The following is a 22,227-nucleotide window of genomic DNA, read 5'->3' as shown; positions in this document are numbered from 1 at the left end:
CGTGACTAAACTCCAATCTCTGTAAAGTGGGTTTCCTTAAGTACAATATGGATCAGAAATGAGGGATTTTTTTTTTTGCTCCCAATGCCCCAGGGCAGGTTTGGCTGGCTTGAGCTGTGGGGATCGAACCACAGCAACCTGAGCCTGACTGCTTTGTTGAAGCAGCCACTTAAAGAACTGAGCTAAGGGGCAGGCCCCCTCAAAATTATTTTAAATGGATAATCTCATATCTGAAGATGTGTTAATAGACTTTTTTGGGGGGCGGGGTCTTTTTGAATCAGGGCTTTACTATGCAGTTCAGGCTGGCCTCGAACTCATTCAGCAGCCCAGGCTGGCCTCAAAGTCACAAGTCTCCTGCCTCAGCCTTGAGAGCTGGGATTATAGGGGTGCACCATCATGTCCAGCTACTTCGTTATTTTTAGGATATGTTGGGAGAATTGAAGTGTTTCATCCTGAAAGATATAGGTACTATGAAAAGAACCTCTTTTCATGTCTGGCAGACATTCTAAGTGTAGCACCCCAAATTATTTTGAGACTGAACTGCCTTTTTTGTTGTTCAGATACATCAAGGCTAACACCATAGCAACATCTCTCATTTATAACTTTAGTCATTGTTTTTAATGATTTACTGATGGAAAAATATTATTTCTGGCATTTCCCATTTGGCATGATTCTTGGCAACTTCAGTTAATACATGTAATTCCTTTATGAAACTTTTTGTGTGGTGCTGGGAACTGAACTAAGGGTAGGGTAAGCACTTTACCATTAACCCCAGCACTCGGGAGACTGAGGCAAGACAATTTCAGAGTTCAAGATCAGCCTGGATGGCAAAGTGAGCTCAAGGCCATGTTGAACTGCATAGCAAGACCTTGGCTCAAAAAGATAAAAAACAAAAACAAAAACAAAAAACCACTTAAACCTGTAAGAAAATACAGTCTTTTCTCAAGAAAAATTGACACAGAGGTAGCAGCCATGCCTTGCCAATCTTCATGTTGTGTGACCACTTACAGCACAGGTGGAGAAGGGGTCAGGAAAGATAGGCATTGTCTTCGGCTTGGAACCATGCTGGTAAAGTGGAGGTAAAAGCTACTTTTTAAACATCACTTTCTGGGAAGCCTCACCACATTGTGTTATATGAAAAACTTCACATATACAAATTATTGAGATCAATAAAGCAATGACAGTGCTTTAATAAAACGACATTTCCCAGGCCTTAAGCAATACTCGATAGGACTGTGACCTCTGGCTTAACGATTCCTAGGCTTGTAGATTTCACAGAGCAGTTGAATCAATAAAGAACTACCACTTTCTTATTTTGCTAAGACGATCAGTATCAGCATTTCATTGAAAGGATAAAGTTGGAATCATTTTTGAAAATTAAATTCCAGCCAGGTGTGGTGGCATATGCCTGGAATCTCAGCACTAGCAAGGCTATGGTAATTTGCCTGGAAGTTCAAGGTTGGCCTAGGCTACACAGTGAGTGCAAAGTCAGCCTGAAGTTTTAACTTTGAGGTGGGGTCTGCCTAAGTTGCTAAGTTGTCCAAGCTGGGCTCAAACATGCTATTCTGTTTCACCCTCCCAAAGTGCTGGGGCCAACAGCTGTGTGGCATGCACACTGCTTGCACACAATTTCTGGCCTAAAGACCTTGTTAACCACACTCACTTAAATTCTCTGATAACATAAAAATGTCTGAATATCATATAGCAAATTAGTTTCAAAGCATGTGACAAAATTTTAACATGGTCCTGAAACGGCAACTGCCTAATCATTTTGGAGTATCGAGATCTGTCACTGTAATAATCACTTCTGATTTCATTGCATATCCCATTCACAGCTTCATATAATGCTTTACCTTTGAAAAAGTTGAGAACAGATACTAGGTGTTCCCCTCCCACTATCTATAACACAGTGCAACAATTTTAAGTTAAAAAGTTTATTGTATACTGTAACATGTCCCTTTATCAGAAACCTTGGAGCTTGTTGTTTCTTTAAACAAGTAACTTTTAAAACTGATCTCTTTGGCTGACCATTCATAATTATTTAAAAAGCTGGGGGCTGGCAGGAAAAAATTCTAACCTAAGGAGGAAGATTGCTGAATTTTGGATTTTGTACTGGAGATACTCCTTGAAGACACGTCCAGGGTCACAGGCTACTTAAAATTAGTATACGTAATTTTAGCATCAACCTTTATGTATTTATACATTACACTGTGTAGTTTAAAAATTATCTGTGATCGGGGCTCCCAGATATTTGAAAGTGCCTGCCTGGCACATACGAAACTTGGGGCTCAATCCCCAGAACTGCATGAACAAACAGAACAGAATGCAGCCAGTATCAGATATAACATAGGGATCTGCTGTCTGGTTTGATTTTTGAAACACCCATGGCAACTGGATTGTAGTAGGTGGAATCTTGTGACTAACTACTGCTGAGAATTCAGGGTACTCTAGAAATGTTTAGCTGTTCTGTCAATGTCAAAATGTTTGCCCAAATTATTTTGTCTTGACTTTTCCTTCTCATTTATAAAACTCTAAAACCTAGCTAAAATAACTATTCCTGTCTTCATTCTGTTACATCTAATTATTTTTAGTTTTCATACTTTCCTTTTTTAGCGTCAGTAATGAATGCACTGCCTTCTGAGTGTTTGAAGATTACAGATGCACTTGTCTTCAAATTTATCCTTTTAAGGAAAAGTACTATATCACTTAAAAGATCTAATTCTTTTATTTTAAATTTTCACAAGTTTCTTTAGTAGCAGTACATGTCATGTGTTTTATTATCCAGAGTGAAAAATAAAACCTTTTCTCATGCCTTGAGACAGGTCACAGATGCATGGCTCTGCAGACAGGGACTGCATGTGTTCTGTCAAACTCTTTCCATGTCCTTGGTTTGGAGGGCTGGCTGTTCCTCGGACAGCACTCTGGAAATTATCTTTAAAGATACTCTTCATGGTCACTTTGGATCAATCATCACTGTGCTCTAAATTTCTACTATCAGTTCCTTAATGGGCCCATTTAATATCTGTGAAGACGAACACAAAGGAAGTTGCTTCCTCTTTATTACTGACCTGGATGGTTTATAATTAAATAAACATGGTTCATTTTGACTGAAAACTTTGAACACACAGAAACCACATTTTCCACTGTAAGAAGAAAGTCAAGGTCATACCAGATTTTTCCTAGAGTGTATTAATAATTTTTTAGGGCCGGCGAGATAACTCAGTGGACTAAGAACCTGCTTAGGCAAGCACAGGGGCTGGAGTTCAATCCCTAGCCACATGCTGCACCAGCCCCACCCCCAGGGGTACTGAGCCGGCCACCACGACCAGGTGTGGTGGTGCATGCCTGTAATCCCAGCGCTGAGGAGGTTGAAAACAGGAGGATCACTAGTAGTCTGAGCTATGTAGTGAGACCCTGCACAAAAAACAACAACAAAGAAAGAATTGGGGGAGGTACTGGGGATTGAATTCAGGACCTTGCGCTTGCCAGGCAGGCACTTAGGCCACGGGCTGAAATAAGAAATTAATGTAGCTTAAGCATACCTGATTTGTCTTCTAGGTTAACTAAACAACATGGAAAGGAAATAGTTTTTCTTTGAAACAAGATCTACATATACATGATTTTGAGAATAATTTAATGTTAACATTAAGATACAACCATTTCTCATATCATTTTAAATGTAAAGAAACGGATCTTTTCAAAACTAAAATAACCCACAAGCCATGAAATTGGTTTTTCCTTTTTTTTTCTGTTTAAACAAATGTGCACCACGATGTTTCAACAAGTAAGGCAAACACCATAAACATGAATGCTGAAGTTTGCAACACACCACAGCTAGAATCCCGGGGTGAATGAGACAGAAGTGGTAGCCACCCTGATTAAACAATCAGGTAACATCACAAAGAGCTGACTTGTAGTGCCCAAAGTGTCTAAGTTTCTTTCTTCTTGATGATCAGAGGTCCCACGTTGTCTCCAGTCTCTTCATTGTGTTTTGTGTGAGATCCATCACAGAATGGGAACTAGGAAGACAGCAAGTGAAATGTTTAATGCCCAACGCAGTATTATGTTTGGCAGAGTGGGAAGTGATGCTTAATTTACATGTACCACAACTTAAAGTGACTTTTCTTGGATACATTACATAGGCTTTCTTAAAGAGCATAAACAAAAGACATAGGCTAAGAAAGAGGAAGAAATCCACTTGAGGATAATACACAAATCATTACTTCAATTTTAGTCCTGTATTTGATGATGGATATTGAAAAATCCTTCCTTGTCTGTAGACTAGTTGGTTGTCTAATGAACTATGACCATTGCTAGGATATTTTTTGGGTGCTGGGGACTGGAACTCAGAGCTTAATGTCCCTGAGCTTTACCCACAACCCTCTGTAAAATTTTTAAGTTCACTCATTTAAAGTTTGTGTGTGATTCCTACGCTGACCATCCTTGCAGGAATCTTTTCATTTTCCTTCTTTTTAATGTTTCTTTACTTTCATATGATTATACCAATATTTCCCTTTTTAACATGGTTCATGAAGACATTTTAGAAATGTGATTAATATAAATTTCCAATTTTTGCTCCTTTTCATAACTTCACATTTAATGTGTGACATTTTCAGGTCCAATGGAGAGGAGAAAGGACAAAACTAAATTTTTAACAGTATTTTCCAGGGTGCTTCAAAGAAGATGAAATCCTTTAAGATACTCTGCTTTGGCTGAGACTTGCTGAAACCAGCCTGCCTGCCTTAGAGCCTGGAGACAAGCCCAGGAAGGCAACTGGAACACTGTGGTGGAACTCAGCCACCCAGAAGGGCCTCTTGCCCCGTTATGAACATGCCAGTTTTGTTCCCCACTGCATACCTGGCAGCACCTGGGTAGTGTTAGTCACAGGAGCTGACCAGTCAGGAAACCAAAACTGTCTACAAGTCCTGAATCTGGGTGTTGGGTATTAGCATAATATCCCTGAGATTTGAAGATGAAATAAGATGTAGTGAAAAATTCTCAAGCATGTCTATAAGAATAAGCAAAGTTCAGTAAAGTTAGCAGAAAATATGAAGGAAAACTAGCCCATTTTAAACACAATTGTCCCACTGGGGTAGGCTGATCAATGTGATTATACATTAAATAAGCCCTTGCCTAATGCAAAATTGACTCTGATTGACCTGTTTTTTTTTTTTTTTTTGTGGTACTGGGAATCAAACTCAGGATTTTACACTTGCCAGGCAGGTACTTATGCCGCTGAGCTATTTCTCTGGCCCCATAAGGAACACTTCTCCACTTTTTTTTTTTTTTTATGGAACTGGGGATTGAACTCAGGCTCTTGCGCTTCCCAGGCAAGTGCTTATTCTACTAAGCTATCTCCCTGGCCGACTCTGATAGAATTATGAATGAAGGTTTAACAATTTGAAAAGCAGCAGGCTATAATAATGATGTAGGAGGAAGTATTTTAGAGTAGAACTTCACGAAGTATACTCTATGAATGCTGTGGTAGTAGATCCTGAAGTTGAAAGTATCCATAGTTGACTTGAAAAATTCTGGATTAAACTAGTGTTTTTTTACAGCATGATTTCTTTAAAAAATGTATGGTATGTTTTAAGATAATACTGAACTCACATTAAATCCTATCTTAATTTTTTCCATCTGTACATAATTCCAAAAGGTACTAATATAATTAAAAATTATAAGACTACCTTGAAGTATCATTATGTATTTCTAGATATCAATTTTACCTAGCAGTAGATGGAAGGGTAAGTATAATGTACAAAAGCTTACATTTTTTTTAAGATAAGATATAGATGAGCAAAGAGGTCCTTAAAAACAAAACTGAAATGTAATCTCATAGCAAAGTACATTTCAAAGTGCAGTATGTTTCATAAATAGATGATTTCATAGTGAAAATAAAGTTTACACTGTAAATAATGTCACTTTTATAAATAACACAAACACAGAAAGTCCTGAACTCTAGATCTCTATGCACACAGGTTATAAAATGCATTTCTGAAAAACTTAACATTTCTTTGTGGCAATGCAGCTCAAATCCAGGGGCACTGTAGCACTGAGCTGTGTCCCCTGCTGTTTTAATTTTCAATATAGGGTCCAGCTAAGTTGCCCAACGTGGCCTTGAACTACAGAGCCTTCTGCCGTAGCCTTCCAAGTACCACAATTATAGGTACTTTCCACTGTGGCTAATTTCAAAAATGAAAAAAAAAAACCCAAAAAAAACCCAAAAAACAAAAACCCACTGAAACAGCACACTCTGTTTTTAATTTTTAGAAAACCTAAAATATTTTTCACACATTATTTTCCTGAACAAATACCACAGAATCAAAACAGGAGAGAAATCTATAGAGAAATCTAGTCTTTTAAATATTAAGAATGCAAAATGTCTGAAATTATATCTTAGTTATCTACTTCTGCCTAAAGACTGAGAGCCTGTTTCTTCATATTCTTAAAAGCAAAGAAAAATATTTCTTTGAAAACTAGTAATAGATCATGGCCATTAATTTTGATATGTTAAAGTATATAAACCTGAACATTTTATTTTTTTTTTTTGTGTGTGTGTGTATTCAACCTGAGTAGTCATGGAACTTTCACCTCTTTTATTTAGGTTTTCTTTTTACCAGATTCTAACCAGAAGCTGAATACAACTGGAAACCAGTAAGTATCTGTTTTACTCCAAAGGAGCAGGCTCACTCAGACTTATTCCAATAAAAGTGTGCAACCCTTAAGCAAATATTTTCTTCATTTAAAAGGAACAAAACAAAAACTACAGTAGTCTCTCCTTACGTTCATTGCGCCACACGAGTTCTGCTTTTAGAACTTTGACAATGGCTATTTTTACAATTTAACATTTTGCCATTCCAAAAACTCCACTTTTTTCTTTATGATAGTGTAGAAACCAGAATTTCAGAACAACTCACTAGAATTATGTTACAATTAAAATCTCTTTTGGGGGCTGGGGACATGGCTCAGTGGAATAAACACTTCCCTGGCAAGCACCAGGGCCTGAGTTCAATCCCCGGTTCCGCCAAAAAAAAAATCTCTTTAACACCAAAAACCAAAGTAAGGTCCTTTGCTTATTACAGGTTCTGCAGCTATGAGTGTATTTCTCAGTTTCATAGCTGCTTTAGCTACTTCAGACTCCACATCTGCTTTAATGTGCATAGACACATCCACACTCAGCAGAATACTTTTTATAACAGCAACTTCGGAAAAGAGATGTGGGGAAAAAACACATATATTTATGTTCCAAAGAAACAAACATGGCCCAGTAAAATATGCGGCAAGAGTGTCTACAATGACATGCTTTTGTCATTTAAAATTTCTTTCCCATGGCTGTCATTTCTTTTTTAAACAACCACTTCTGGTCATGAGAATGACTGACACAGGCCCCCTTGTTTCTTTGCAGTGCTGAGGATGCAACTTGGGGCCTACAACACAGTTATCTTCTCATGGTGCTTTTTACACCACATACTGTGGCGAGGGCGAACCTTTTAGAGATAGGGTACACAATTATCACAAAACACAGCGCTGTAATTAAGCCTGAATAATGAGGCTTCAGTTCAGAAAAAAGCAACCCATACATTAATATCTTTTCTCTTAAAAGAAAAACAACATAAGTGCCAGTGGTTTGCCATCATGGACTCAACCCTGGGATTTATGCCTTCACTCAGAATCTTCTTGTGTATGTGGTACTGGGGAGTTAGCTCAGGACTGGTTTGTGCAAGCTAGGTGAGCACTCTACCATTGAGCTACATCCCCAGACCTAAATAAGAATGTTGCCCTAATCTTCATGCGATTATATTTATTCATTATTGTCATTTAAAATTTTTTAAAAAAGATGTATGTATATATGTATTTGGTACAGGGTCTTGGTATGAAGTTTAGACTTGTAGTGATCCTCCTGTTTCAGCCTCCCCAGTACTGGGATTACAGGCATCTGCCACCATACCTGGACTCAGTGGCTGGCACTGCAGCATGGTATGGCAGTACCAAGGATTGAACTTGGGCTAGCCAGACAGGTGCTTGGACCTCCAAGCCATCTCCTGGTCCCATTTTATTTTATTTATTTTTTAAAGATTTTTATTTTATCTTATTTATTTATGTGTGTATGTGGCCAGCTCAGCCCACCAGGGGGCAAGGCTGGCTGGCGTGTGGGGCTGGGGGATTGAACCGCGGTCCCTGTGCTTTGCTAAGCTTGTTTTAAGTAGGTGCTTTAGACCACTGAGCCATCTCACCAGTCCCCTGGTCCCATTTTAAATTAATGAAAAAACTAAGAAACCCTTTCAATCAAGAGCCAAAATGAACAATTTAAATGAAGTATTAATTTCTTTTGTATCAAATTCTATCAAATTTGTTGTAATATGCTAGTGTTTATTAACAAATCTTGGAGTAAGTTTTTGAATCAAATTGGCTGCCCAGAAGTAGTATGTTAACCAAGCTTAAAAATTAGAAATCTTTGAAAGATTAGAGACATAAGGGTGAGAAGAGCTTGGAATAAAGGTTTAACAGAAAAATACCAAAGATCCTTGCTGTTCACCTGGAAAGGCAGTAACATTTTAGTCTCTTCATAAACCCCACAAAGTTTGTTCATTGAATGCCGCCAACATCTCAAGCTGTTTGTTTTCAAGGTGACTCAAAATAAATGCTCCTCCTTGGGTTACCTCTTCTACTGCAGACAATTTTAAAAAGCCAACACATGATTTTTCTTCTATAAACTTTGTACCTGTTTATGTTTCTTTTCTCCTAGCCTTGGGTAAACTTTGTACATTGAATGGTTTTGTTGTTCTGTTCCAAGAAAGCTGCCTGGGGTCACTTTGGCTCATTATTGTAAACTACACTGAGAAATATGAATGCTTTTGTTGAAAAAGAAAACTAAGGTAATGAAATCTTTGAGGCTATCACAGAGAATATGATATTTTATACCAGTCTTACATACTTAGGAAAAAAGATAATGAATATAAAAAGCCAAAATGAAGTTATGATTTCAGAAGACTATCCTTACACGGATTTCCAAGGAATCTAAACAGCAGTTGAAATGTAATTCCTATGAAGAAACAGCGTCATAATAAAACTTGCTTCTAAATCACTAATAGGATAGAAATTCATTCTCTCTCCTTTCCACCAAAACAGAAGCCTATAATCACCATCATCACCAAATATGCAAATAGCTGCAAGAAAAAAATTCTGTATATCCTTTGAGGTAGGGGGAGATGGGGATCTAGCTAGGCTATATTGCGTACTCTTCCTTCTTACAGTGAAGCTACTTTATTTGCTTGGGCTTTATTTTTGCTTTTTTAAAGAGACACGGTCTTAGCTCTGTAGCCCAGGCTGTCTTCAAACTTCTGGCGATCCTCTTGCCTCAGTCTCCCAAGTGCTGGGATTACAGGCATGTGCCACCACATCTGGCATATTTTGTTGAGAGGAAGATTCTCTCTTCCAATGTAAAGCTGAGTTTCGGAAATATGCTTATTCTCACTGCCTTTTACCTTATTTGTAAATTGCACTGTCTCAAATATCTTTTCCAGAAGATACTTTAATCATTTCTTCTCCATTGAATTTTTCCACTCTTAATTTGAATTTGGACAGTTCTTTAGTAAAATAGTATGAAATAGGTCAGTTTCTCAAGCAGCAAAAGGTGTATCAAACCTGGGAGAGGAGGAATGGGGTATGCTAAAAAGTGCAAATGATATGCTATTAGGAGCTCTGATTCATTAGGTACGGGTGTCTGTACCCCCAAATCAGAAGCTGGGCTGGATGGCTCATGCCCAGCTATTTAAGAGGCTGAGGGCTGGGGAGATAGCTCAGTAGAATAAGTGCTTGCCTGGCAAGTGTAAGGTCCTGAGTTCAATACCTGGTACCACAAAAAAAAAAAAAAAAAAAAAAAAAAAAAAAAAAAAAAAATGCTGAGACAGGAGGATTCCCCAAATTTGACCAGTTTGGACAACTCAGTAAGACTCTGTTTCAAAAATGCAAGAAAAGGTTCTGGGATGTTGCCAGGGAAGAGTGGTAGTGTATTTTGTGTAAGGTGCTAGATTCAGTCTCTAGAACCATTCAAAAAGGATCTGGAAGTGAACAAAGTTTATATAATGTAATGATTTTAGCTTGGTAAAAAAGTGTTTAGATTTTGTTAGAAATATGTACAACTGATTTGAATGAACTGAAAATAATTGAACACTGCCCCCAGAGATCATTTAGCCCAAAATATTAATTATATGTCCTTTGCCAACTGCCAAGTGTGTGACTCGGCAGCTCTGTGATAACCTTAGGAACCTCTGGAATGTGGGGAGTTTCCAAAGCTGTCTGAAAAATAAGAACATTTATTCACTTGAATAATATTCTAGGTTAATCCTTGATTCATACAGGTACAGTAAGTGCCCAAAGTTCAGTGAAAATTTGGAACTGCCAAATCCTAGATACAAACATGATCACTTAATAGGGTAAAAGACCTTCCAACACTAAAGAAGACACTGAGAAAAATGAAAGTAAAATAACTAGTTTGACATTCCTTCTCTTAAAGACTTATAGAAATGGTAGTCCCTAGTGTAACCATCTGGATATTCTAAACTGTAAAATTAAAGGACAATCCTGGAATGTTCTGTTGAGTTATAACTTCTAATAAATATTTAATGAAGCAAGTTGTGTCCACTTGTGGTTTTTCCTGAAATACCTGGGATCTTAGTTTAGCAAAGTTGCATGTTTACTTTATCGGACACTTCATCCTCTGGGAAAACCCAATCAAAGGAAATGTTCTTTCCTTGCCCTCAAAGCCATGCCTACAGTTCACTGCAGCCACTACCTCATTTTTTTTTCTTTCATTCACTGCACTTACTGAAATCCTGCCTTTATTAGTAGTTCACATTACAGCCCTCTTAGGTGCAGCTTTTATTCCAATTTTTCTGTTGAAATGACACCAAAAGATCAGCTGCCTTCTCAATTAATCCTACAGTCCACCTGGTTGTCTTAACACAGGCTGTTGAGTACCAAATCGCTGAAAATTCTTTCTTCCCACTTTGAACCCGTAATATTTTCAGCTGTATTCTAGCCTCTTTGGCCTATGCCACCGCCTTGACCCCTGTAATACTTTCCCAATGTGGAAAACTCTCCCAGATTTCCCACCAGATCTCGATGTTCATCGTACTGGAGATGAGCACATTCCTACGCTCTGCGCATCAGTTTTGCTGATCTCTATCTGCAAGCCCGAGGCATCGGCTTGACGCCCACACTTCGGCTCCTCTGCTGTTCACCTCCATTCAGCTGCCACCTTAACTTCATTCTGGAACTAGTCAGCCCTGTCCAGAGAACTTGGCCTTTCATCCTCAGCCCTGTTGCTGTTAATGATGTAATCTTTTCTTACACATGTGCCTGGATCCTTCAGTTTTTCTCCCTTAGTTTTCTATTTGGCTGATTCTTCCTTAAATTTTGTGAGCTTTTTTTCCCCTTCCCCTTTATTTTCCCCTATTTTCAGAGCTGGCACCCTGGTATGTGATCATAACTCGATGCCTAGTATCCCTCCAAGGTCCCTCTCCCCCACATCCGGGAGTAAAAATCTCCAAGACTAGCAATTTAGGTGTATTCTTGGAGAAAGAGGGACTGATGCCAGGAGCAAACCACAGTCTTCCATCTATTGTACTTTTCTTCACAGGAGTTTCTTAAGACAGCTTATTCAGATGCCATTAATCTTTTCAGGGGCAACTGAACTCCAAAGTATTATGACTAATTCTTCCTAGAAAATTCTAATCCATGGTATAAACTCTTTCTTTTATCTAAAACACTTGTATCACTCTTAGCATACACATAAGACATCTATTATTACTATTTAACATTTTTCATATACAGTATATATACTGTGCTGTCTTGGTTCAAGAATTTAATTTGTTTTGCACTTTTTGGGAAGATGGCTAAGTTTGTGTTTATGTAGGAAATATGGCCACTGTTGTGTTGTTACTTGATGCAGAGTTTGCAAACAGAAACAAACTTTTGCCCAGTGCTTCTGTTCGTTAACCAAACTGTCTAGAAACAAAAGCTGTATTAAGTAGTAAATGAACTATTTGATACCCTGGGACAAATTCTACACTTTCTACATACCTCACTGAGTTTTAGTGAGCAACAAGTAGATGGACACTTCCAAGTTTAGTGTATGAATGTCATTAAGAGGTTATTGTCTAGTGATTCCATCAGCAGTTACAATCACATTCCAAATCAACAATGCTTTTATTTTTTTATTATGTAAGATTATTTAATGGCATGGAATACTGTTTGTTTACATAACAGTATATACAACAACATTCAAGATGTGTCTATGCATTCTATATATAATATATATATATATATATACATACATACACACACATAAATATACTACTCTATATATTTATACAAAGTGAATAATACAAATTTTGAGGTATAGCAACTTAAAATATTCACATTGGCTATCTTCAAGTGGGATAATTATTGATTTCATTTTTCTTCCTTGTATTTTTTGTATTGTCCAGTATTTCTACAAAGGTCATATACTGTTCATTCATAGGTTAGACAGTAAGTTCATTGGCTAATATCAATGATATCTTTTTTCACAGTTAGTAGGTAGTTTGGTAGAAGCAAAGAAATGTAGGCTCAACTAGGTAGGATATAGATGCTTCTAGTTATCCTCTTCTAGCTACTGTTTTTTCTTCAGATTGCATACATCCTATGCCTTTTTTTTTTTGTTTGTACTCCACTGCGCCTTGTCTTTCTTATGATCTCTTTAGTCTCCAGCATGAACTTATGCCATCCATCCCAACTGGCCAGTTGTGAAAGCCTCAGCAAGACAAGCTTTGAGCAGAGGTAATACGACATTGTGACATGATTATGCCAGTAATAACTGAAGGCAGGATTAAATTTTTTAAATCTCCCACTGCTCAAAATTTAATGCTGACTCTTCCTGAAGCACATATATGTTCACAGTTATGAAATGATATGTGAGCAAGGACATTCAACAATGCTCTTCTTAAGGCACAACTTTTTTGTCACAATACTACAAAATCTGCTTAATATTCCATACACTCATCAAGCAGTTTTTTTGACAAAAATCTAAGCTCTCTATCATCAGAGTGGACATTAATCATATAGGGAGACATAGTTTAGGGAAATACACTTTTTAATACCTAGTCCGTAGCTTTTTCAATATATGTTATACATAATTCACAAAAATGGATCTCCATTGTGGGAAGAGGTCCCCATTATACTGTTTTCAGAAAATGTTTTTTTTTTTAAAGCTGAGATTGAACCCACAGCTTTAGGCAGGCAAGGCAAGCAGTGTATCGCTGAGCTAAACCTTAGCCCAGATATAGCGGTTTATTATTCTTTAAAAACATATTAATATAATTTCTTGTGAAATCCAGTTATCTGAATACTATTAGTGGCAGTATGCAGTCTTTACAAAACCTTTTACAATGCACCAATCATTCTCAACTCAGTGTCTAAGTCCTTTCAAGGTGAACTGTGGGGAGCATTCTGACATCTTAATCATCTCCCCACCCTATGTCTAAAGGTATCATAGGCCATACATCCATAAGAAACTTCATAAAATGTAATAGTCATAAAAGAAAGATTTGTAAGGATCTTACATAAGGATTTAAGAATAAGAGCTGTAACTGAAAGATAGCTTAGGATGTTTGCCAATAAGAATCTAAGGGTCATTTTTACAAAGTTTCTTTTGAAATTTCTAAAAATTGTCCTAGTACTTTGTGAAATTTTTTTTTTTTTAAAAAAAGGGTATCTTTCGTTTTTCTTTGTTTTCAGACATTCCCATATCATGGGATACTAGGACAGCATAAACTAAAATCCAATTGAGAAAGAAATCCTAAGAGTAAATTAGACATTTTTTTATCCCTTTTGGACAAGAACTTAGTTAAATATACCTGATTCAATGGAGGTCATAACGTAATTTTACCATAGTGGTTTCACGAAATATATTTTTTAACAGAATCAGAAAGTAATAAAAAAGGTACCTTAACAACATCTGAAAATTTGATAAAATGGTGTAGAACAGAAATATAATAAAAATGGCACTGCATGAGCAAGCTGTTATTCTTACCTTCTTAGACTTCCAACAACGGCAGTACACTGCTTTATCTCCCAAGTCCTCCATGTCAAAAGCATGGACTACTTTGGGGTTGTCTTTCTGGATGTGAAGGTTTATCATAGATTTACTGCGATGATCTTTAACATAGAATCTTTTATAAGCTAGGTATCCAATTACGGCTGTTCCTGCAGCGATGGCAGCTGCTGCGACCCATTCAACTACAGCAGGGATGGAAAAGAAGAGCAATTATCAAAACTAAAACACTTATTAATAAATTAACACAAATGCTCAGGAAATCTAATTTTTTAATAGCAAACAGCCTAACAGTCAAAGTTTTTAAAGTTAACAAAATGACCAGAACACACTAATAATAGGTCTTTGAATAGGTCTTTGGTAAGATTTTCTCCAGTCCTTACAGCCATTGTATATTTTCTTTTGAGGGATGACAGCTAAATCAAGCTAGAAGGGGAAACAAAGGTTATTTTTTCTAAGAATAGGATAAACAAAGCTTAATGATCTTTAAAATTGTTCACAGTTCCAAAATAATAAATGAACCTGTAAGAATTTACTGGTTAAAAGAAAAAGCACAACCACTGAAAAATAAAAATTTGCGTCAGGGAGATGGCTCAGTGGAATAAGTGCTTCCCTGGCAAACGCAATGGCCTGAGTTCAATCCCCGGTTCCGCCAAAAAAATAAATAAATAAATAAATAAATAAATAAAAATTTGTTTTACATATGAGACAAAAACAAAATCAGGTGATTACATTAAAAAAGTGACATCAAAGTTCACTGAAATAGTAAAGTCCTTTGCTGGCTTTACAATGTTTTAAATTACCAAAACTCAGTGGCAAAAACTGCATAAAGAACAACTAGAAATAGTATCTGAAGGGGAAAAGAAGGGAATACATAAAAGAAGTAACTTTTTTCTCATTTTTTTGGTTGTACTGCTGGGGACAAAAACTCTAAACATTCAAATACTAAACACTGCAGGAGCCTAGATTTCAAAATCATTCACAAATGTTTTTTAAAATTTTGAAGTGTTAGAATAAAAATCACACTATATTAATTTCATTTAAGTATGATTACTATGTATACAGTCAATATTCTCACTTACTAGATTCTAAATGTCCATTATCCACGAATGGATCACTATTTTAATTTTCTACCAACTTTCTTCAAATTTAGTGATATTAGTTCTAATAATAATAATAATAATAATGATAGGTTTGTTTGACTAACAGGCCATTTGTTTATTCTTTTTGTGTAGATGGTCAGGAACCTTTGGAAACCCAAGTGCTTAACAGCTACCCCAGGTCCAGGCAATGATGGAGAGAAGACTGCTGTGCATAATCTGTTTAGCCTCAGCCTCAAGGACAGCTGTCTATTCCCAGCATGGAGGGGGCTGCAGGAAGAAGTTGAACAGCGGTCAGGACAAACACATTGGACGACCGCCCAGCACTTCCTAAAGCAGATCTTCACAGCATCTGAAATAAATTCCCAGACTTTCAAATAAAGCCCTAGACAGATAAATACAAAAAACACACTCCAAGCCCACATAAACATTCATAGTGAATAATGATCCATATGGCTTATTGGCATTAGTCAGTCAAATTTCTTATTTCACTTAAAGTGATCAATCACCATACCAAATACTATCTTACATAAAATTGGAGCTCAATTAAAAAAAATTCTAGGCGATGGGGGGATGGCTCAGTGGAATATAAGCGCTTCCCTAGCAAGCGCAAGGGCCTGAGTTCAATCCCCAGTTCCACAAAAAAAAAAAAAAATCTAATAAAGAAATTATTACTCTCAAACTTAATTCCTTTTATCTTGGTCTTCTAGTCTACTTAATTTAATTCTTAGCAACTTTCTAATTAGCATGCAGTGTGGGTTTTATTTCAACTACAGTATTTTTCTTTATAATTTAGATTGTTTTCCTTCCCACATTTCCATTTATCTTTGCTAACATCTTCTAAAAGAAAAGCATTAACACTTTACCTTTCCAGGTACTCCTGACTGAGAAAATAAGTCACTTGACAGGAGTTTCAAATTTTTAACCTAATCAGAATTTTTTTCAGAGACAATGTTTCTCAGAGTAGCACAGCCTAGCCTTCACCTTGCTGTGCAGCCCAGGATGTCCTCAAACTTGTGACCCTCCTGCCTAGCACTCCTGAGTGCTGAGATTAAGGGGCCACATGTGCACTTACCACACCCCTTCAGGATTTTTAAATTAACCACTTTATTGTTTATTTGAGACAGGGTCTCACTACATAGTACAGGCTGGCCTTGAACAGTGATCCTCTTGTCTCAGCCTACCAAGTGCTGGGAATATGGGCACGTGCCACCATTCCTAGCTTGTGCCATCAACCCCTGCTGGATGTTTTTAAAATACACATTTTATGTAGATTTTTCTTGAATTTTAGTGCTGATTAGCTGTATTGCCTTGTGGCAAGCAGGGCTGCAACTCTGCTGTGATTTTCAGCTTGATTTGTGATATTCCGTTTAGATGCATATTTACCACAGGACTTTGAGAAAATATTACCTTGTAAGAAGCTCTAGCAATTTACTTCTCAGCTAACGGCCACTTTAAAATGAGCTACAACATTGCTTTGCAAAATACATGCTCAATAATTTGTTTTAGTTCCAACTTAAGTGTCCCAAAAGACTAATACAGCTCTCAAACTGTTGTTGACCTCATTTTAAACCATACTTTATCTCATAATAATAATAACAACTTATAGGGATGTCTATGTGATACTCATAATAGGTTAAAAGAAACTTCCCTACTTAAAACATTCTTCTATTTTCTCACTGAATGCTTATGGTGCTTTACAAACCAAAATCCCCCCCCCCCCCCCCCCCCCCCAAACCAACCCAAACTGCTTCCCTTGGATTTTTTGATGGTGGAGAAAATGACAGAACAACTGACAGACACCACCACAGGGGTCATTTAAAGAAATGAAGTGGACTGTAGATAGCGTTCCCAGGGACTCAAAACATACATATAGAAACCCTAAGTAAATGTCACACAATGATCACTTATGCTAAAAATTAACTTTGTTTCTCTCAGTGAGTATTTTAGAATCAGAGAGCTAGATAAAGTCCTAAGAAAAGACTTTCCATTTTTTTCCTTTTTTCAAATTCTAATTCTCTAATCTCATCTGGAACAAATTAGGTCCCAGAAGTAAGAAAAATGTTGCTATTTTATCATCTCATTACTGTGGCCTGAATCAGTCTTTTTCTGGCAAAAAGTTATAGATGCCACTAGCAACTCTAGGGAAAAGCAGGAATATGAAACTATAGTGATTTACAAAATGATGACTGTCAAAAATCAACAATTAGGGCAGAGAAAGAACTAAAAACCTAAGAAAGTAAACAAAATACACAACCCAAGTAACATGCAATCATTGGTAGCTACATGGCTACAAAGATGTCATATTCTTAGTGGCAAAATGAATTTTACTATGATTGGTGTTTCTTAAATTAGCACCTTGCAGGTATGGCTGAAATGAGACTCCCCAATGTCTTGAACATTATTTTTGCCTCACGGTTTTCTATAGGCATTTCTCAAGATAAATGTTCTTTCACTTAGCTCAACCTCCACCCCCTCTAAGCCTGTGTAACATCGCTATTTGCACACATACCATTAAAGATCAGAAATATAAAGAAAAGTAGTCTTTCTAAGTGAATGCCCTCTCCCTCTCTTCCTTGGGCTTATGACTGTATAACCCTTAGTTTACTCTCTTGAAATTGTTCAGAGATGGAGAAAACATGCATTTGGTTCCAACCTCTGCCTTCTTATTTATAACCTGTTCTTCCAATTTTCTTTTTTTTTTATTATTATTTTTTTATTTTTCAACAAATAATACACTGCATATATTCTTCTTAGTGGTTAATTGCTGTACAAGATGCGGACTTGTGATCCTATTTACAAACACCATTAGAACAAATCATTCTATTCATTAACAGAATGTAACTATATATCTATCCCAACCACTTTGAATACACAGATACAAAATGGACATTCATCTGTATACGCCATTTTTTCTAAGTTCCGTTATTGAATATTATAGGTGTGTAAACTCAGCAAAATATTCTAAAAGAGTCCAGTAGCCCATTTTAGCATTGGGTCTTCTATTTAACTGGCAATGTCAGAAATTATTGACCTGAGTCCCCCACGGCTCAACTTAACAGCATGGCTTTATTTCTTATAATTTCGTCTTCATACTTTTCTGCTGGATGGTTAAGACCAAGGTAAAGCAGGACCTGTGCAACAAGAGTTGTAGCTTTTTGGTCTGAGAAGGTCAGTGAAATGCCCTCAGGATTTGTCCTGAGATCCTGTACCTCAGATTGTAGAAACTTTATCAGTGCAGCCATGTGGATGAGTCACGGCCAATGCTTGGCCAATGTGCTCTCTGTGAAAGCCTGAGAGAGTGTCTTCTCCCCATGTGACTCTCCTTAGGCCCACTCTATGTCATTGATCACTTTCCTCTTTGGCCCCATAATCTTCTTGATCAGAAAATTTGGGACACTACTGAGGTACATGACGTTACAGTACAAGTTCTCATATGTCCTGAGTCTTAATTGACCTTAGAAGGCTAGGGCCAAAATGTTGGCTTTCCTTGTATCCCTCCTTTTTCTCTAATTTTGGCCAATTTTCTTTACTCTGAGGATTTTGCTTTAACTTAGAAATCTTAACCTTTCCCCCCATTTAGCTCCTTTACTGCCCCAAGCTGCCTCCTCTTATTATCAACTGCCACAGAATCAGAATGCTATGACAAGAGGGGGCGGGGAGCTGTGTAGAAGGAAGCCCTTGCCTTGTGCGGGGGTTTGTACTAGTGGCACATGTGCCTGGGAATGTTTGTCTCGATGCTTGGCATACAGGTGGCATTAAATGTTAGCTAAATGAAAAGAAATAATGGACGACTAGTTTGCCCTTGGAATTGCATCTGTCCAGAACAAATGATTTGTTTTTGCCTACTTCTTGTTTTTTTTAAAAAAAGGTTTTTAATAAGGACCATTTCACACACACACACACAGGGAAAGTGAAAATGAACCCCTATATATCCTCACCTTTAGCTAATTTTGTTTTACCTATAGCTCTGAATCCCACTGTAACTATTGTTTATAATCTACAGGAGCTACTGCTTTTTTTTCCAAATGATCTATACATTCCTTCTCAAAAAATAGCTCCTTACATGACTATTTTTGATATTCAATTTATTTACTGAATCAATGTTGAGGTTAAATGAAGTGGAAAACTATTCCTTAAGTTTCCTTTTTTTTTTTTTTTTTTGAGTACCAGGGACTGAACTCAGGACCTTGTGCTTGCCAGGCAAGTGCTTAAGCTGTGGAGCTATCTTGTTGACCCTTTAGTTTATTTATTTATTTATCTACTGAAGATATTTAGTACAGGGCATACAGGATCTCACACCAATCAGACTTGTAGTGATCCTTCCTGTTTTTCAGCCTCCCAAGTGCTGGGACTACAGGTGTGTGCCACGCTGCTGCCTAGTCTCAATCTCGGTCTCAGTGTGCCCTCAGGGTGGCGCTGGCACTCTTCCAATATAAGGATATAAATTAACAATAAGGATCTGTGACATGAAGTTTGGATTACATGTGTTGTAATGATCAGAGTTTTGAATGGATAACAAAACACAAGGTGGACATACAAATCCCTATTTTGTAACGTAGGAAATACTTGTGGAACATGTAATTTAAGGGGAAGGGCAGCAAAGAAGGCAGGTTCTGGAAGACCTTTTCAAATAGGTAGAGTTTGGGTACATTCCTGTAATCAGGAGGCTAATGGGGTGAGACTACTTGGACCCCAGAGCTTGAGACCAGCACAGCCGGCGCAACCTATGTAACTAGAAGTAAGAGGACCCATCTTCCCAATCTCTTAAACACCAACACCAACACCAACACCCAATAAAAACAAGAAGAAAAATGAAAAGAGGAAGAAACAAAATCCAGCACAGTCACACATGGCTCTAACCCCCAGCACTGTGGGAAGCTGAGGCAGGAAGATCCCAAATTCAATCTTAGCCTGGGCAATTTACCAATCTAGCAAGACGCTGTCTCAAAAAACCAAAATAGTGCAAAGATTTGGGTTCAATCCCTAGCACCAATTTAAAAGAAGAAAAAATATATTTTTAAGATGAGGGTAAATTATTAGTGACTTTTAGGCTGAAGAGAACCTGTTTGAGGGGGAAAGATTTAAAAGTGCAGGTATCATTGAGGCAAGAGTTAAAGGCAGCACTATCTGTAGGACTCAGAGGAAGGAAATATCTCTCTTCATCTCTTGAAAACAGCAAAGAAGGGGTTAAGGGTGAGAATAGATTCAGAGTTTTGCAAACATCAGGAGCACAAAGAAATCAGAAAGTCAACTCTTGGGCTTGTGGAAGGATCACAAGAGAGTGGACAAGTGGGCACTGAAGACCACTTAGTTCTAGATACATTATCTTGTCACCAAACCAGGGTCCACAGCTAGCACAGGGACGCAGACCTTCGACAGGATTTCCACACTGATCACTCATCCTCACTGCCTTTCCTGACCTCCAGTCTTAGCCTGAGCTCCGTTTATTTTATTTATAACTCATCCATTACTTTTTCCTATTACAAAGAATTCCTCATGCAAGTGATTTTGTGTGTGTGTGTGTGTGTGTGTGTGTGGTACTGAAGTCAGGACCTTGCACTTGCCAGGCAGGCACTTAAGCTGCCGAGCTATCTCCTGGTAGATTTTTACTTTTTATTGAACACAGCATATCACATTGTTAGCTTCCATTCTAAGCCCTTTATATTTATGTATATGATTTCAATGAACAGAAATTTCATCTTCCCCTTAAATAAAAAAATCTAAATTGACTTTCAAGCTGAGGGATTAGAATGTTTAAAGATTGGTTTAAAAATTTAAATAGAATAAAATTTTGGGTTTTTTGAAAAGTAAACGTTTTGTTCTTCCAAATAAATTCCATTAAGAAACAAACTTTTATTACAAGAACTAATAACTAAAAGGTAGATTCTGTGGACATTTTCTATTTCTACCTTGCTTACTGTTGTGTTTGAGGAGAAAAGAGCAGGTAGACAAGACTTGGGCTTCTCCCAGTGGTCCTTGCAGCAACCTTTATACTTTTCATTGAAGGAAAAAGTAGTCCACATTACAAAGTTGAGCACTTATAGTTAATAACATGTTTCATGGTTACCCTACCCCATGGAAAACAGTAAACTAATGGGAAAGTCACCTTTGAACTCTCCTACTGTGGGATTTAAAGAACAAAAAAGTCATTTCTCCATTGCAAGAAAGATTAGCCTGCTAACAGGGCTAAGAAGTCCTAAGGGGTCACCTACATTGTAAGTATTCGGACAGTGTGCCACCTGAGTTCAGTGTCCATTTACGCAAAACAATCCCATGCTCTAATCAAAACAATTTTTCAAGTCTTTTGCTACAATTAATACACGTGCAAAAAACAGCAGTCCTACAGAATTTAAAATAGCATCACCACTCACAAGCCCACTTTATTTCACTCCATAATCTTAACCCCCACACAGTTTAAATGACACAAAATCACTTGCCATTTTAAGTGTATCATGTGGTTCTATTTACGAGCCTCAAAATGGGTATCCTTTGAAGTACTTTTCGTAATCAATTTTTTCATCATTACTAACTTGGAAATAGCATATTTTTTTCCCTGTCAAGTAAATTTTGTTAACAGAGGCAGAACTCTCCAGCTTATGAAATTTCTCTTAGAAAAATCAAGGCTCAAATGAACAGCTACTTCTCAGAGAACCTGTCACTACAAATGTTTCCTACTACTTTTACTGAATCAACTAGGTCTAATTTTAATTAACTTGCAGACACTGAATCAACTACAGCTAATTTTAATTAACTCGTGGACAATCTCTCAACTAGTTACAGGAAACCAAACCTAGGGGAGCTGTGTTTTATACCTAGCCAGAGGGAGCACATACATCATATAGCTTATGGACCGTATTATTAATTATGATATCGCTAAGAACTGTAATAAACTGAAACATCACACTAAGCACGTTTTCAAGATTCTCTTAACTGAACCTTCTGCAAAGTATTGTTTCTTCCCAAACGCCAGGTACTAACACAAGATTGAAAAGCTGAAAGATCAACTAACTTGATTTTTTTTTTTTTTTT

General features: G+C 37.3%; 1 protein-coding gene and 1 long non-coding RNA gene across 2 annotated transcripts in view; both read right to left on the bottom strand.

The window, feature by feature from the left end:
• Window positions 1–3,739: 3,739 nt before the first annotated feature.
• Cisd1 (CDGSH iron sulfur domain 1) overlaps window positions 3,740–22,227 on the bottom strand; it is a 19,323-nt gene continuing 835 nt past the window's right edge. Inside the window, exons 2-3 of the mRNA XM_004623950.2 lie at window positions 14,075–14,280; window positions 3,740–4,019 (exon numbers count right to left, since the gene is read on the bottom strand). Coding sequence (XP_004624007.1) covers window positions 3,930–4,019; window positions 14,075–14,280 — 296 coding nt within the window. The 3' untranslated portion in view covers window positions 3,740–3,929. The remainder of the gene's footprint in view (window positions 4,020–14,074; window positions 14,281–22,227) is intronic.
• The window catches only part of LOC111818627, a 7,378-nt gene continuing 459 nt past the window's right edge, over window positions 15,309–22,227 (bottom strand). Inside the window, exons 2-3 of the long non-coding RNA XR_002822577.1 lie at window positions 21,108–21,191; window positions 15,309–15,465 (exon numbers count right to left, since the gene is read on the bottom strand). This is a non-coding gene — a long non-coding RNA (uncharacterized LOC111818627). The remainder of the gene's footprint in view (window positions 15,466–21,107; window positions 21,192–22,227) is intronic.

Source organism: Octodon degus, unplaced genomic scaffold (assembly GCF_000260255.1).
Source record: "Octodon degus isolate 3935 unplaced genomic scaffold, OctDeg1.0 scaffold00005, whole genome shotgun sequence".
Lineage (NCBI taxonomy): Eukaryota > Metazoa > Chordata > Mammalia > Rodentia > Octodontidae > Octodon > Octodon degus.
Note: the sequence above shows the minus strand (reverse complement) of the source record. Positions and strands in the feature narration are given on the sequence as shown.